The sequence below is a fragment of the Tetrahymena thermophila genome (assembly GCF_000189635.1).
Source record: "Tetrahymena thermophila SB210 genomic scaffold scf_8254634, whole genome shotgun sequence".
Classification (NCBI taxonomy): Eukaryota; Ciliophora; class Oligohymenophorea; order Hymenostomatida; family Tetrahymenidae; genus Tetrahymena; species Tetrahymena thermophila.
Window position 1 is genome coordinate 90,906 of NW_002476403.1, and position 17,710 is coordinate 108,615.

Genomic DNA, 17,710 nt, shown 5'->3' on the forward strand with positions numbered 1-17,710 from the left:
AATTTTTTATTTAAAAAAATTAAATTTAAATTATAAAAAATTAATATGATTAAAAAAATATATATATTTTTTTATAAGCCTAGCCTATTAAAATCAAATCTTTAAATTTAAAACATATAAAACATTATTTGTTACATTTTTTTAAACAATTTCATACACGAACATATATTTTAATAATTTTTTATTAATTTTCAAATACCAATGAAATTTTTGAATTTTCTCAAAATTGAATATCTTTCTACCTTTTTTCCACTAGCAAGACAAGAATCTATATCTTCATAAAACTCTTTAGCGTCTTTATCATCGAAATGTTCAGCCAAGATGTCCTTACAAGTCTTCCAGTTAGAAACATTAACAGGTTAGTTAGCAGTAGATTCATTAACTAAATTATTGTGGAACTTGTTGCAATCAACTCCATAGTTGAAAGCGAAAGAAAGTTCACTAGGAACAGTAACAGTTTCAACACAAGCTTCAGCGACTTTATTAGTAATGGTACTAGCCATTTCAGTTTCAGCGGTTTTTCCAGTAGAAACGCATTAATCGATGGCACTATAGAAGTTTTTAGCTTCAGAATCAGTAAAATGTTCAGCCAAGATATCCTTACAAGTCTTCCAGTTAGAAACATTAACAGGTTTGTTAGCAGTAGACTCATTAACTAATCCATTGTGGAATTTATTACAATCAACACCATAGTTAAATGCAAATTAAAGTTCATCAGGAATGGTCAAGTGTTCAATACATTATTCAGCAACTTAGTTTGTAACAGAGCTAGCCTATTCATTCAAAGAAGCTTTTCCAGTAGAAACACACTAATCGATGGCACTATAGAAGTTTTTAGCTTCAGAATCAGTAAAATGTTCAGCCAAGATATCCTTACAAGTCTTCCAGTTAGAAACATTAACAGGTTTGTTAGCAGTAGATTCATTAACTAATCCATTGTGGAACTTGTTGCAATCAACTCCATAGTTGAAAGCGAAAGAAAGTTCACTAGGAACAGTAACAGTTTCAACACAAGCTTCAGCGACTTTATTAGTAATGGTACTAGCCATTTCAGTTTCAGCGGTTTTTCCAGTAGAAACGCATTAATCGATAGCACTATAGAAGTTTTTAGCTTCAGAATCAGTAAAATGTTCAGCTAAGATGTCCTTACAAGTCTTCCAGTTAGAAACATTAACAGGTTTGTTAGCAGTAGATTCATTAACTAATCCATTGTGGAATTTATTACAATCAACACCATAGTTGAATGCGAAAGAAAGTTCACTAGGAACAGTAACAGTTTCAACACAAGCTTCAGCGACTTTATTAGTAATGGTGCTAGCCATTTCAGTTTCAGCGGTTTTGCCAGTAGAAACGCATTAATCGATGGCACTATAGAAGTTTTTAGCTTCAGAATCAGAGAAATGTTCAGCTAAGATTTTCTTGCAAGTATTCCAGTTAGAAACATTAACAGATTGGTTAGCAGTAGATTCATTAACTAATCCATTGTGGAATTTATTACAATCAACACCATAGTTAAATGCAAATTAAAGTTCATCAGGAATGGTCAAGTGTTCAATACATTATTCAGCAACTTAGTTTGTAACAGAGCTAGCCTATTCATTCAAAGAAGCTTTTCCAGTAGAAACGCATTAATCGATGGCACTATAGAAGTTTTTAGCTTCAGAATCAGTGAAATGTTCAGCTAAGATGTCCTTACAAGTCTTCCAGTTAGAAACATTAACAGGTTTGTTAGCAGTAGATTCATTAACTAAATTATTGTGGAACTTGTTGCAATCAACTCCATAATTGAAAGCGAAAGAAAGTTCACTAGGAACAGTAACAGTTTCAACACAAGCTTCAGCGACTTTATTAGTAATGGTACTAGCCATTTCAGTTTCAGCAGTTTTTCCAGAGGAAACGCATTAATCGATGGCACTATAGAAGTTTTTAGCTTCAGGATCAGTGAAATGTTCAGCTAAGATGTCCTTACAAGTCTTCCAGTTAGAAACATTAACAGGTTTGTTAGCAGTAGATTCATTAACTAATCCATTGTGGAATTTATTACAATCAACACCATAGTTGAATGCAAATGAAAGTTCATCAGGAATGGTCAAGTGTTCAATACATTATTCAGCAACTTAGTTTGTAACAGTAGATGCTCCAGATTACAAAGCGCTTCCTTATGTAGTACAATTATTGATAGCATTAATAAATCCAGACAAATCAGATTTAGAAACTCCTTTAACTGATTTAAGGGTTTATTAGCATTACTTCCAGTTATCAATATTAACAGGATCTTTTTAGGTAGATGCATTTACTAATCCATTGTGGAATTTATTGCACTATACAGCATAAGTAAATGTGAAATTTAACTAGTCTGGGACAGAAACTTCACTAATGCATTAGTATGCAACTTAATTAGTTACAACTGCGCCATAAGCAGCAGCCAAAATTAAGGCTAAGATAACAATTTTGTTCATCTTTTTTAAGTTTATCTAAATTATCTAATTTCAATTTATCTTGTAATAAAAACAAATAAATTTTTTCTTTTCTTCTCCTATTTTTCAAGATCTTATGAAGAATTGAATAATATCATTTATTAAAAATACAAGGAAACACATGATCTCCTATTTATGGATATATCCATAAGAAATCGATTCCCTAATAATATATATAAATAATGAAAAATTCTTTTATCAATAAAAGACTCATATTTTCTTAAGATTAATATTTTTTTCAAATCACCTTCAAAATATATGATTTATAGAATAAATTCTTTTATAAAATATCTAATTTAATAATTGTTATTTTTATATTTTTGAAAGGAACTAATTATTTTAGCTGGTATAATTTTTCTCATTTATTAACATAGAACATGCTTTAATGTCTAAGAAATTTCTTTGTTTTTAGAGCTGAGTTTATGTTTTAAATGATATAAATAAAATATAAAAATATTTTTTAATTCTAACACTCAAATTGAATTTGATAATAGATATCAAATGTTATGGCCTTTAGAATTTTACTAAACGATTATATAATTACTCTTTGTTTAATTATTTCTAATCAAAAACTCTTAAGTAAAAAAGATGTAACCAATTTAATTGTGTAATAATATTTTCATTTTAAATATTTTATTTTCAAAAAAAGTATGAACTAAATTACAAAACAAATTATTTGAAATAAAATAAATTTCTGATTTTATCATTTATTTTTTTTAAATGTAAAGTGAAAAATAATCAATAAATGTTTTGAGCTTGTCATAAATTATAGATGAGTCAAATTAAAAATAAAAATAAGAAGATTTTTTATTTCATACAAGTTCATAAAGATATTTAAATAACATTTAAACTAAACTATATTTAATTTTAAAGGTTTCTTAGTTTTCAAAAATATTAAATAATTTTATAAATAAATAATAACTAAGAAGCTTAAATTAATCTTTTAAAATGTGTGCAATAGAATTTTGTCTAAAATAGAAATAAACAAAAAATAAAGAAATATCAAACATTAAAAAATTTTTTATATTAATAAAATAAATTTATTTAATTACTTTATTCTCAAATTTTAAAATATATTTAAGTATAATATTTTTTAATTTAAAAATAAAATCATATTTATTCATTTTTAATTTAAGCAAAAAATTTGAAATTTTTTAATTTCTAATTTAAATCTTGTTAGTTTATAAATGACCAAAATCCACCATTTTTTAAAAGTTAGATAAAAATAAAAAATTAATGTCTAATGCAATGATAAATATTTTTAAATAATTAATCTGTAATATTAGAATTCACATTTAAAAGTAAAAAAATTAACTGAAAAAATATTGCATTTTTAGATAAAATAAAAACCATCATTATTATTATAAAATCAAATTAATTAATTAAATTTAAGTTATTTTAATAAAATTTCTTCTATGTTAAAATAATTTATGATGTACGATTCTCAAATTCAATAAAAATATATTGTCACTTTAAGTTCTAATTCCTTTTATTAGGTATTGTAGATAATAATTATTGAGCTTATTTAATTTGAAAATAAAGTAATTATTTTTATATTTTGGTTGCACTCTAATTGATTATAATGATAAATTTCTATCATAACTTTTAAAAATATAAATTAAATAAAATACAAATATTATCAAGAAAAAATTGAATTTTTCGTATTAGTATTAATCAAACAAATTTTTTACCAATATGGATTTATTTTCAAATTCTCATTTTATTATCTACTAAATTTTTAAAAATATAAAATAATTATCTAAATTATCCAAATAATTCTTTACAATTATTTTATTTGCAAACTTAAGTCAAAAGAAATTTAATAAACTAAAAAATGTTTATTTTATAAGAAGAAGTGAATAAATTTTATAATCAAACAATACACTTATTTTTTAGATAAACATTAAAATCCAATCAAAATTTAATTTCTAAAACAACAAATTTAATTATTATTATTTTTTAAGAATTAAATAATTGATTATACTTTTATGTTTTTAAAAGTAAAAAAATTTTTATTAATTCTATTTCATTATTTAAAATTTACTTAATTTATTTAAATTAAATTAAAAATATTTAAACTTTTAATATGATATTTAAATTTAAATAATTATTACCTTAGATCTTCATATGTTTTCATTAACATTACCATTCTGCAAACTCCAAGGAACTCTAATGATGGTAATTGAAATTTTTATTGAAAATTATTACAGAAAAATTATATATACCTTAAAAATTCTATATTAAGAGAAAAAAAATTTTATTCTCTTCAATAACTTTATCCTTAGTATCAAAAAAATTATTGGTTCCTTTTAATTTTAATCAAGCCCTTTTGTTTTATGTTAGGATACATATTTAACTGTAATTAAATATTTTCTTTTACAATTTTTAAATAAATATATTTTTATAAGATTAAAATTAAATCATATAAATTTTAAATTTAGCTTTTTATTATTAAGATGTAAATTACGATTTCAGATTACAAATTGTTTTGTTGAATTTACTAAGATACTTTTTGTATATAATTAAATTAATGGAAATCTCTTCAATTAAATAAAATAAAAACTTTTATTGAAATCAAATTAATATAGAAATAAATAAAAAAATTGAGATGTGAGATACCTTTTGAATTGCACTTACTATCAATAAAGATTAAATTTTATTGAAAAATAAAAGATAAAATTAATCAATTAATTACGCAAAAAATCTGACTTATCAATTTAGAAATAGATGAATTAAATTTAGATCTTTGAGAGATTTTAAGTTAAGTAAATAAGCAAATAAGACATAATTTAATCAAATCTATACTATAATTAATAATATGCAATAATCTGATGTCTGAAATTTTATTAAACAACAAAAATAGGTTTACTTTATGAGTTATAAAGGATTATGAAAATATTTAAAATACATGCTTTATGTATGATATTTAGGAATAAAATTCTTAGTTTAAAGAAAATAAAATAAAATAAAGTTATCAGTAACATTTTTCCCTATAAATTTTTTCATTTTAACAAATTAAACTGGGAAATGGCTCTATATGAGCAAATTTATCAATAGATTAGAAAGCTAAAAAAAGTTGAACCAATATTTAGTTATCAATTTAAAACCTTACTCTTACTTTTTGGTGTCAATATTTAATAAAAATATTTGCTTTCGTTTCTAGTTAGATCAAAATTGCGTATTATTAAATTTGGATGCAACAATATTTTTAGTATGAAATAAAAATAAATTAAATCTAATAGAACAATCATCCATCAAAAAACTTGTTATCTTATGATTTAGTATCACAAATAAATAATTAATATAATATTTCACATTAATAATTTTAGATTATTTTATTCTTACGAACCATTTGATAAAAATCATTAATTATTTTTGATAATAAACATCTTATGCAGTATTTATAAGTCCTATTAGAAATTTAATTAAATCACTAAGGTTATTGACACTTCTGATAAACTACTAACAACCTATAATGGACAGATCCAATTTATAATAATTTATCTCTATCTTAATATCACTCATATGCATAGATTTGTTTTCTATGTGCCCATACTAAATATTTAAAAAGCCTCCTAATTCATAATTAATATTATCAAAAAACTTTAAATACAGTTCTAATACACAATTTTACAACAAAGATAAATATTATTACAATGCGTACTTCTATTGTTATTCTTTTGGTTTGCCTTGCTGGTGTCTACTCCAATCCTTGGACTTCTAACTACTCTAGTCCTTCAGACCTTGTCTACATGTCTACAAACTCAATTAATTCTGTAAATTTCTCCACTCTTTCTCCCTCACTTGATTCTTCATACTAAGCCTACACCTAAGAAGGTGGTCCTCTTGGATACATGGGTCCTCTTGGTCCTTTTGGTAAATATTTTAAATTTTATTTTTATTTAAAAATGAAATTGAATATTATTAAAATATTATTTTTGTTAAATAATATCAAATATTTAACTTAAAATCTACTATAAACATCTTAATAAAAAACTTGATGAATTATATTTTTTCAAATATTTGATCAAGTCTTTTATATAATATCTTAATGAATTTTACTTTTCAAAGACTTTAAATTTATTCTAATAAATATTAATTTATATCTATAACATTATAGGTCCTCTTGGATTACTTGGTCCAATTGGTGATAATAGCTGGAATGTTTCCCAAATGGTTAGTGGCATTGACTGGAGCAAATATTCTTAATTTATTACAATTAAAGGTGGTCCTCTTTCAAAGGATGGTCCTCTCGGTCATAAGGGTCCTTTGAGTGCTGATATTTATACTGGAAAAATTGAACCAGGCAAGAGTCTCTTTGAAAATAATAGCTTTGCTTAGCACTTAAGAGCTCTTGGTATCTTCTCTTCTCTTGGTCCCATCGGACCTCTTGGAGCACTTGGTCCCTTAGGTCCCCTCGGTCCTATTGGTGGTCACGGTTTCTAAGCTACTAGTGATGGTCAATTTGTTGATAGTCATGGTCAAGTTTAAAGAACTATCACAGTCGATTATGATGGCTAAACTAAAAGAACTTACAGCCTTTTTGAAGCTTATACCTCCGAATTTGCTAAGAAAAACCCTAAAGTTCTTGATACCAGCTTTATGATACTTGGCACAGTTGATGATTTTGATTCTAGTAAATTAGAAAAATATACATTTATTTCTAACGAAGATCAAATAGTTACAATTGTAGTTATTCCTGAAAAATCTCTTGATGACTTCTCTCTTGGCCTTTATGACTAAAATGGCAAGCTTATTGCTACTTCTGATAACTTTGCATTAGTTGAAACCATTACCATAAAAGCTAAGAAAGGTTAAAAGCTCACTGCTTCCATCAAGCTCTCTTCAAGTTCTCAAATTCTTTCCAAGACATATAGACTTATTGTAACTGGATCTACTTCTTACCTCAATATGAACAACGTTTCTGGAAATCACTAATATCAATATTACTAAGGTGCCTAATCTAGTAAATTCGGAAAAAGCATCAAGGTCAATTACCTTAGATCTGCATGATTTAAATAATATTTATATAATTAAATTTAGGTTTATCATGTAATTAACTATAATTGAAAAAATTCATAAAATACCATCAAATCTTTATATAACTAGCTTTGTACTTTATCTATTTATATATATACTTTATGGCTAGTATAATAAGCCTATATAAATATAATATAATCTTCAATAATAATTTTTATACTGAAAAATAAAAATGTAAACAAAACTAATATATAACAATAAAAAAAAAATTTAGTGCTTTTACTTTCAAATAATCTTAACTTTAACAATGAATTTAATTGCCATAAAATGAAATATACATTTTAACTAAGGGGGTTTCAACTACTGATTATATTATGATTGGTAACTTTATAGTTGAACTTTAAATTAAAGTGAGAAAATAAAATAATTAAACAAAATTTTATAAGCATTTTAAAACACCATTTAATAAATTTTTTAGTAGTATTTAAAGTATGTAAAAACTTAATAGACTGCAAATTCATAAGTCTTTTAAAATTATGTAAATTAAGAACTAATTATCTAGTCTTATGTTAATTGGATTTAATTCAAAATTTGTAAGAAATTTACTTGCACATATACAATTTTTTCTTTTAAAAAATAAGATTCAATATAAAATCAAATATAGAAACATTTAAGTGAAACAAAATTTTTTTTTTTGATATAGAGTAATCTATATTAAACATTACTTATCATTAATAAAAACTTCTAGTATTTAAATATTATTTAAATTTGTTTAAATTATCCTTTTCTTTATTTTGTTTTTTAAGTTGAGATAATATTTTTTATTTAAAAATTTATAAAAACAATGTGATGGATATATTTTTTTCTTCAAAAAATAGTTTAAATCTAATTTATTTTATATAAATTAGGATTAAAAAGAATTTTGTAATTTAAATAATAGGAAGATATTAAAAATAGAAATAATTAATTATCTTTTAAAAAACATGCTTTAATAAATTAGATCTATTTTGAATGATAGGTAAATAATTAAATTAATAAAATTATTCTGGATGTAAAAGAATAAGAAAATGAGTATCAACAATAATGCGTTTGAAATAAATTTATTATGATAATAAATTTATCAGATTTGAATTAATAATTGATATTAAATAAAAGTGTTCACTATAATATTTGCAAGTATTTATTTAATTAAACAAATATATGATCTAAGATTTAATCATATACCAAATATATGCAAATTAATATCACATCAAAAACTGTTAAAATCTTTATTTTTTATTTAGATTTGATTGATAATACTAATTAACAAGTAGTCTATTCCTTTTTTATATATTTATATTATGCTAACTAATATTTTTAAATAATTAATTATTTTAAAACAATAATCTTAAAATTTTATAAATTAATGAAGTCTATTATTCTCATTTTAATATCTTAGCTAATAACAATTTGTTTAAGTTAAAATCTCCGCCAAAATAAAAAGAACACCTATGAACTATTATATACTTCCTCCAGCTTGATTAGTAGTGTATCTTTTTCTAGTCTTAACACTTAATTGTCTAATGTTTATTTACCTTTAATTACTTCTGGAGGTCCACTAGGATATAATGGCCCACTAGGCCCTTTCGGTAATAATTTATTATTATTTTATGTTGAAAATGGCTTATCATATATTTTAAATTAAAAGGACCTCTTGGAACTCTTGGGCCTGTAGGTTCGAATACATGGAACCCTTCTCAGCTTATATCTGGGATTGAATGGTCTAGTTTTTCAAGTGAACTAACTGCATAAGATGGACCTTTATCTTAAAATGGACCTCTTGGACATAAGGGTCCATTAAACAATAACTTGTACAATGGTGAAAACTATTCTTTTGACAGTAATGGTTTCTTCCAGTAACTAACCGGTTTAGGTTTATTTGCTTCTCTTGGTCCATTAGGTCCTCTTGGAGTATTAGGTCTACTTGGTCCACTAGGACCTGTAGGCGCACATGGATTTAAGGCAGATAGAGATGGCTAATATATAAATTACTAAGGATAAATTCAAAAAGAAATAGTTGTTAAATATGATGATTAATCATCAAGAAAGTATGAATTATTTGAGGTTTATTAATCTTCCTTTGCAAAAGCTAATTTTAATGTCTTAGATACTAGTTTTATGATTTAAGGATCTTTTGGAATGTTTGGATCATAGAAGGATTAATTTACATTTACATCGAATTCTGATTAATTCGTAACTATTATTTTAATCCCAGAAAAATCTCTAGACTCCTTTAAGTTAAGCCTCTTAGATGTTTAATCTAATTTAATAGATTCAGCAAGCAATAGTGGTTTAATAGAACATTTTATTATATAAATGAAAAAAGGGTAGCAACTAACTATTTAAGTAGACCTTTAAATAAGCATGTAGTTTTTTTCTAAAAGCTATAGATTAATAGTTGTTGGATCTACAGCTCATAATAATTTTAATAAAGTTAACGGAAGTCATGTTAAAAAATATAATATTACAACTCAATTTAATTAATTTTGAATCTTAGAAAAAAAATAAATAAATAAAAAAAATAATTTATTTTTAACAAAATCACTAAAAAATTTCTTTTCTACTTAATTTATAGCAAATTTTATAAATGTATTTATTAGTTTTAAAATGTATTTGAAAATCTATAAATATGAACACATTTTTGAATATCTATTTATTCTGATGAAACAAAATATGCTTTTTTTTTGGAAATAAAAATATTTTATTAATAAATAAATGAATTCTTCAGTATAAAAATAAAAAATAAAATCATTATTTAAATTTTTTTCAATTTTTAATTAATTTTTTAACAAAAAATTTATAACCATTAAAAAGCAATTAACAAATTTTGAATATAAATTAATTACATCAAATTCTCATTTTCCTAAATAAATATACACCAAATTCAAAGTAACATTACTTGTTAAAATTCTGATTTTATGAATATTCAGAAATTTTGATCAAAATCATTTTTAACTACCTACATTCCTAAAAAAATGTAAAAATAATTTAATTATTTAATAATCTATTCTTAAAGTATATTTTTTTAATTTTAATAACTAAATCCAGTAATTTAGATCTTGGTGACAATTTATTAATGTTCAAAGCGTAAGAGAATATGATGAGAATTTATTTTTATTTCAAAGAATTTTATAATCAAAAAATGGTTTATAGTTATTTTTTAACATTGTTTAAGTTAATAATTATCATATTATGCTTAAAAATAATTTATATATGATTTAGATCTTTAAAATATTATCTACTTTCATTTAAATTAATTGACTAAATAAGTGAAAACTATTAAAATGATTGAGTTTATTCTATTTTTATTTTTTATACTAATATTTAGTCAAATTCATATACTTCTTTCTAAAGATATTTATGGTATCTATTCTTAAAAAGTAAGACTAGAGTAAGTTGCTTTTAACAAACAATCTTTTGGGTAATTTTATCAAAAATATAAAATTATTTTAAGAGAGCAAAATAAATTAATAAAATTAGTTCCTTTATAATTTATGATTAATTATTACTTAACTTTATTAAAGTTAAAAATATCAATTAAAGGATAAATAGGGGGGATTAATGATTATAATATTAAAATGTTACTAAATTCCATCAGATTGTAATAAAGTTAAATGATCGGCTTCAATTTAATATAAAAATCTATTTATCCCCCCTCAATATGAATTGGATGGATTGTCAATTTTCCACTTTATAATATCATAAATTAATTTTTCAAGTGTCTTAAATTACCTAAATTGTGAGTTACAAATATATGAATTGAACCATGCATCTAATTTTCTGGCTGCATTTGTATTTCCGTATTTGAGTAAAGAAGAATTTTAGATTTTTTAAAAATTAATGAAAAAAATCTACTTTTTGTTAAAAAAAAGCGAAAAAACAAGTAAGAAAAAGGTAACAGGAATATTTTTTCACTCTTATCTTTGAATAAAATATCAAGATGTGCTTACACCTACTTGAAACTACCCTTTTATTCTTTATCTATTAAAAAAATTAGCTTACAATTATTAATGAAAAACACTTAAAATCTAGAAAAAAGTCTGCTTTCAATAATTACATATCAGATTAATTAATAAATAGGATGCTATATTTTTATTTAATCCTTCTGCAATTAAAGATGGAAAGAAATAAGCAAAACTAATCTTATAAAAGTTTAAAATATTTTAGATTATGTTATTTTTCAAATTATGTATTCTTACTTAAATAGTGTAAGTAAATATAAATATTTAGATAGTTAATTTATATTAAAGTTAATACCATAAACAACACTGTAAACTGTATAATTAAGTTTTGAGATTAGCCTCTCTATTTATCCAGCTAATCAAATATCATAAAATATTTGGATTTTAATAAAATAAATTCTGTGGGATTCTAACAGCCACAAAATGAAAAAACTGAGAAGATTAAATTGCTTTTGAGTTAAACTTTTTTCTTTTAAAAGATACAATTTTAAGAAAGAAAGAAATCAATTATATAAAAGTTAATTATTCACCATTTATTTTTTAAAATAATAAAATAATGTGAATGTAAATTAATTTAATTTTTTTGTTTATAAAAATCCTACTTTTGAATTTATATATAAAGACTAATGATTTAAATTATTGAAATATTTGATATTTCTATTATTAAATGGGCTGGAGTGTATCTAATAACATATTTTAAATAAGAATTACCTTTTTTCTCTAATAAAAAAGTTACACTCTTAAAATATAATTTGTGGTTAATCAAATATTTGCCAGAATGTTTGTGAATAATTATTTATTTTGTAAAAATTAATGAATTTAGATTTATCAAACAAAATGAAATAAATAACCTAATTATTATCACTTAATTAAAAATACTCTTGAGTTTAATTAAACTGGTGGTTTATTAATCTAATAGTTATTAAAAGGTGAGTCATCAATACTTATAATATTTTGTTTTTCAAATAAATAATCTAAAATAGTAAATAAGAAACTAAAAAAAGAATTAATTTAATGATGATAAGTTAGAAGAACTTAACTTTTATCAATCTACTTTTTGTTGCCTTATTTTATCTAAATAACTTCATAGTGAGTGCACACTCTGAATATGGTCATACTTGCGCTCATGATTCTGATGAAATGATCAGAAACACGTAAGAAAGGCTTCATGAATACTTTAAATAAAACCAGATCAACCATTCAGAAGAAGATGAATTAAAAAGAAATTTAGGCGCCTAGACTATTCAACCAATTAGAATAACAACTGATTTTTCCAGATTATCTCCATAACAAGGAGGACCAGCTATTTCTACAGCTCAAATAAACTATTTGATTTCTGTCTCTACTACTGTTGTTAACTTTGTTTCTAATTTAATCAAAGTTTAACCTAATACAAGTAATAATATTTTTAATACCTAATAAACCAACGATGGAACTTGTATAACAGTAACTCCTTCATAAAGTGATAAAACAAATGGTATAGCTAATTCAGATCTACATTTATATTTCATTTTTAATAATGATCCAACTGCTGGGTATTTAGCAAATGCAGGATTTTGCAATCTTTAGTAAACAGCTACATATTTTAGACCAAATTTCGGAAGAGTCTTATTTAACTTAGCTAATATGAAGAATACTGGTACTAATTTGGAGTAATACTAAAATGATGTTATGGTAACTTTGCATGAAGTTATTCACGTTCTTGGTTTTTCTTATGGAGCAATGTAAAACTGGTATGATAAAGCATCTAATTAATTATTAGGGTAAGCAGGAGCTAATAAATTAATTAGTACTCAAACTCTTAGAGGGATACAAACTAATATACTAGGATCTCCTAACGTTTTAGCTACAGCAAAAAAATACTATGGATGTCCAAGCTTACAAGGAATGCAGTTGGAGAATCAAGTAATATAATTCACTATCCTTAAAAATATTTAATTATCTACTTAATATTAATTAATTTTTCATTTATTTGATTTATTTAGGGAGGATCAGGCTCGATAAATTCACATTGGGAAAGAACAATCATCAGAAGTGAAGTAATGACAGCATCTGCTCTTCTAGAAGGTTTAAATTTGACTTTCTTCACTGTAGCTCTTCTTAAAGATACTGGATATTGGGATGATGTTAATGAAAATTTAACTGACCCTATCTATTGGGGAAGAAATAAAGGTTGTGATTTCTTTCAAAATGCGTGCAAAAGCTCTACTCAATATGAAGAATTTGCTACGGCAAATCAAAAATCTTGCTCGTTTTGGGGAGATGGATAAGGAATAGGTTCAATTTCTGATCCTTTTGGTGATAGTTGTAGTGTTATTGAGGTCTATAGCAATCGTCTATGCAGTGATATAGCTAATTAAAGCTATTAGACTAATCCTCCTTCATTTAACACAGATACTTAAAATGATTTTTCTTACAATTCTAAATGTTTCACTTCAAATGTTTACAGCCCATCTGCTGTATACCATTACTAAAATGAAGATTTTAGGTGCCATTTTTATTAATGCACACCTGATAAAACATAAGTTACTATTACTTTCTCACAAATACCAAATACAAAAATAGTTTGCGGAACTAGTGACTAAGGCAATCAAAAGAATGTGGTCTATAACGGAAATACCTTAGGTTAAGTAACATGCCCATCAAATATTTCAAGATTATGCGATGACTAATAATGTGTTAACTTTTGCAGTTATAATGGTATTTGCATAAAAGGATAATGTTTATGTAATCCTGGTTATGGAGGCGTAGATTGCAGCTAAAAATGCTCTTAGTTTATTGATTAGAGTGGAAATTGCTTGATCTAATGTCCTAGTAATACTTACGCTAATTTAGATAAAGTAAAAAATTTTTAATTTATTTAGATTTAATAATTTTTCAAATGTAATTAAATATTACTATTAAAAATTTAGATAATTTTAGTTTTATTTTTTTGGTTTTACTTTTGATCTATGACTTTTAGCAATAATAATATTCAAAAAATTAATTCCTTTAATTTCAAATAAATTTTAGGTTTGCAGATCTACCTGCCCCATAGGTACTTATCCTGATAACAACAGTGGCTTATGTTAATAATGTGACTTTTCTTGTTCTTAATGTTCAGGTCCAAGTAACAATTAATGTAAAGCTTGTTAATTTTTAACTTACTTATATTCTGGTACTTGCGTAACCTCCTGCCCATCTGGAACTTACCCTGATGAACCTTCAAAAAGTTGTTTATCATGTTCGAATGGATGTTAGATATGTACTAGTTCTACAACTTGTAGTTAGTGTAAAACTGGATTTTAATTATCTGGTTAAATGTGTACTGCTATTTCATAATGCACTAGTCCATGTGCTTAATGTAGCTCTGACCCAAAATATTGTACATCATGTATAAATGGTCTTTTTCTTACATCTTAAAATACCTGCGTCTCTTCTTGCCCTACAGGTTATTTCTAAAATAATCAAAATATGACTTGTGCTCCTTGTTCAACTGGATGTGCTTAGTGCTCAGATGCTAATACATGCACTTAATGTGATACTTCCAAAGGATACAGAATTTAGGGAAATGTATGCACTCTTTGTGTATCACCATGTGCCACATGCTCTAATTCTAATCCTAATTCTTGCTTGTCTTGTGAAAATAAAATGTATTTAGTAAACAATTAATGTGTTTCTTCTTGTACAAATGGATATTACAATGGACCAAATTATACTTGCTCTCAATGTATTAGTGGTTGCAGTTAATGTTCTGATGGAGTATCATGTACTTCATGTAGTAATAATTATAAACTATTCACTTAAAATAATGTTTAAATTTGTATCAGTTCATCTTCTTGCTTTTCTCCTTGCTCTACATGCGTTGGAACATTCCAACCAACCACTTGTGCATCATGTAACTAAGGATTTTATTTGCAAGCTAACTCTTGTGTAACCTAATGTGATTAAGGTTATTTTTTAAATAATCAAATATGCACTTAATGCTCGAATGGTTGTGCTAAATGCTCAAATTCAACTACCTGCACAGCATGTATAAATAATTATGTAATCATTTTTTCTTGATAAATTTAATTAATTATTTAAATAATAAAATTTTCATAAAATATAATTTCATTATTATTTAATAAGTTTTTGCTACAAAATAATTGTGTTTAAACATGCCCTGATGGAACATATGCAGATCAAAGTTCAAAAACTTGCTAAAACTGTCCTAACGGGTGCTCTAAATGCACTACTTCTACTATTTGTAGCTAATGCCAAAATGGGTTTTAATTGTAAGGATAAAAATGTACATCTGCTTAGTGCACAAGTCCTTGTGCTTCATGTACTTCTGATCCATCACATTGTACTACTTGTATAGGTGGTCTTTATATCTCTCCATAAAATACATGTGTTTCTACATGTCCTTCAGGATATTTCTAAAATAATTCAAATATGACTTGTACAGCATGTCCAACTGGTTGTATTAGTTGTTCCGATGCTAAGACTTGCATAAAATGTGATAGTACAAACGGATATAGGCTTTAAGGTAACTCTTGCACTCTTTGTGTATCTCCCTGTGCTACTTGCTCTTAAAATAATCCAAATTCTTGTTTAACTTGTGAAAATAGCATGTATTTTTTAAATAATAAATGTGTTTCTACTTGTACAAATGGATTTTACAATGGACCTAATTACACCTGCTATTAGTGTATTACTGGATGCAGTTAATGCTCTGACAGTAATTCATGCATCTCTTGTGGTATTAATTATAAACTATTCACTTAAAATAATGCTAACATTTGTATCAGTTCATCTTCATGCTTTTCTCCTTGCTCTACATGCGTTGGAACATTCCAACCAACTACTTGCGCCACTTGTAACTAAGGATTTTATTTGCAAGGTAATTCTTGTGTAGCCTAATGTGATTAAGGTTATTTTTTAGATTAATCTAATTAAAGATGTACTTAATGCTCTAGCGGTTGTGCTAAATGCTCAAATTCAACAAACTGCACATCATGTTCTAATAATTATGTAATTTTTTTCAAGATAAATATGTTTTTAAAAATTACAAAATATTTAAAAAATTTATAAAAATAAAAAGTATTTGCAACAAAATAGCTGCGTTTTAACATGTCCTGATGGTACATATGGTGATCAAACTTCAAAAACTTGCTAAAACTGTCCTAACGGATGTTCTAAATGTTCTAGTTCTACTATTTGTAGCTCATGCCAAAATGGGTTTTAGTTGACAGGGTAAAAATGTACAGCTGTTTAATGTGTAACTCCATGTGCTTCATGTAATTCTGATCCCACACAATGCACTTCTTGCATAGGTAGTCTTTATTTATCTCCTAAAAATACATGTGTCTCTTCATGCCCTTCAGGATATTTCTAAAATAATTCAAATATGACTTGTACTGCATGTCCATCTGGTTGTATTAGTTGTTCTGATGCTAAGACTTGCACAAAATGTGATAGTCTAAATGGATATAGACTTTAAGGTAGTTCTTGTACTCTTTGTGTATCACCTTGCGCTACTTGCTCTTAGATAAATCCTAATCTTTGTTTATCGTGTGAAAATAATATGTATTTATTAAATAATCAATGTGTCTCTACTTGTACAAATGGATTTTACAATGGTCCAAACTATACTTGCTCTCCTTGCATTACTGGATGTAATTAATGCTTAGATGGAAATTCCTGTATTTCTTGTAGTGCCAACTATCAGCTATTTGCATATAATAAGGTATAAATTTGCATTTCCTCATCTTCTTGCTTTTCTCCTTGCTCTACATGTAAAGGTGCATTTTAGCCTACAACATGCTCTTCATGTAATTAAAGCTTTTATTTACAAGGTTCTTCTTGTGTAGCTTAATGTAATTAAGGATATTTTGCCAATTAATCTAATTAGATGTGCACATAATGTCCTTCTAATTGTAGTGCTTGCTCTGGACCTACTAGCTGCTCAGCTTGCTCTAATAATTATGTAATAAAACTATTTTTTAAAATAAATTTAAATATTGTCTTTCCCTTTTTATAATTAAATGCTAATATTAATTTTAAAATATAATAAATAGATCTTGTCTTAAAATAGCTGTGTTGCAGCATGTCCACAAGGGTTTACAAACAAAAATTAAATTTGTACTTAAGTTAACATAAAAACTTAAGGTTTTATATAATAGTTTGCAATACTATTTTTGGTTATATTGATAGTATCATCTTTTTGATCAAATATCAATTAAGCAAATTTTATCAAATAATACTTTTTTTAAATAAAATTTAAAATAA

The 17,710-nt window shown here is 24.9% G+C and overlaps 4 protein-coding genes across 4 annotated transcripts; 3 read left to right on the plus strand and 1 right to left on the minus strand. All coding sequences in view use genetic code 6, as the record gives it.

Annotated features, from left to right (window-relative positions):
* Window positions 1-191: 191 nt before the first annotated feature.
* On the minus strand, window positions 192-2,459 carry TTHERM_00979870 (hypothetical protein; the record flags this gene model as incomplete). The annotated part of the gene is made up of 1 exon (XM_001016919.3): window positions 192-2,459. One exon carries the CDS (start codon window positions 2,457-2,459, stop codon window positions 192-194), a length of 2,268 nt encoding a protein of 755 aa, XP_001016919.3.
* A 3,674-nt stretch (window positions 2,460-6,133) lies between these two features.
* On the plus strand, window positions 6,134-7,490 carry TTHERM_00979890 (hypothetical protein; the record flags this gene model as incomplete). Its single annotated transcript, XM_001016921.1, has 2 exons — window positions 6,134-6,353; window positions 6,598-7,490. The coding sequence occupies 2 exons, from the start codon at window positions 6,134-6,136 to the stop codon at window positions 7,488-7,490; spliced, it is 1,113 nt and encodes a 370-aa protein (XP_001016921.1).
* A 1,372-nt stretch (window positions 7,491-8,862) lies between these two features.
* TTHERM_00979900 (hypothetical protein) lies at window positions 8,863-9,986 on the plus strand (the record flags this gene model as incomplete). Its single annotated transcript, XM_001016922.1, has 2 exons — window positions 8,863-9,085; window positions 9,145-9,986. The coding sequence occupies 2 exons, from the start codon at window positions 8,863-8,865 to the stop codon at window positions 9,984-9,986; spliced, it is 1,065 nt and encodes a 354-aa protein (XP_001016922.1).
* Window positions 9,987-12,475: 2,489 nt separating this feature from the next.
* Window positions 12,476-17,649, plus strand: TTHERM_00979910 (leishmanolysin family protein; the record flags this gene model as incomplete). The annotated part of the gene is made up of 6 exons (XM_001016923.2): window positions 12,476-13,363; window positions 13,444-14,298; window positions 14,471-15,484; window positions 15,569-16,453; window positions 16,524-17,408; window positions 17,500-17,649. 6 exons carry the CDS (start codon window positions 12,476-12,478, stop codon window positions 17,647-17,649), a joined length of 4,677 nt encoding a protein of 1,558 aa, XP_001016923.2.
* Between the last annotated feature and the right edge of the window lie 61 nt (window positions 17,650-17,710).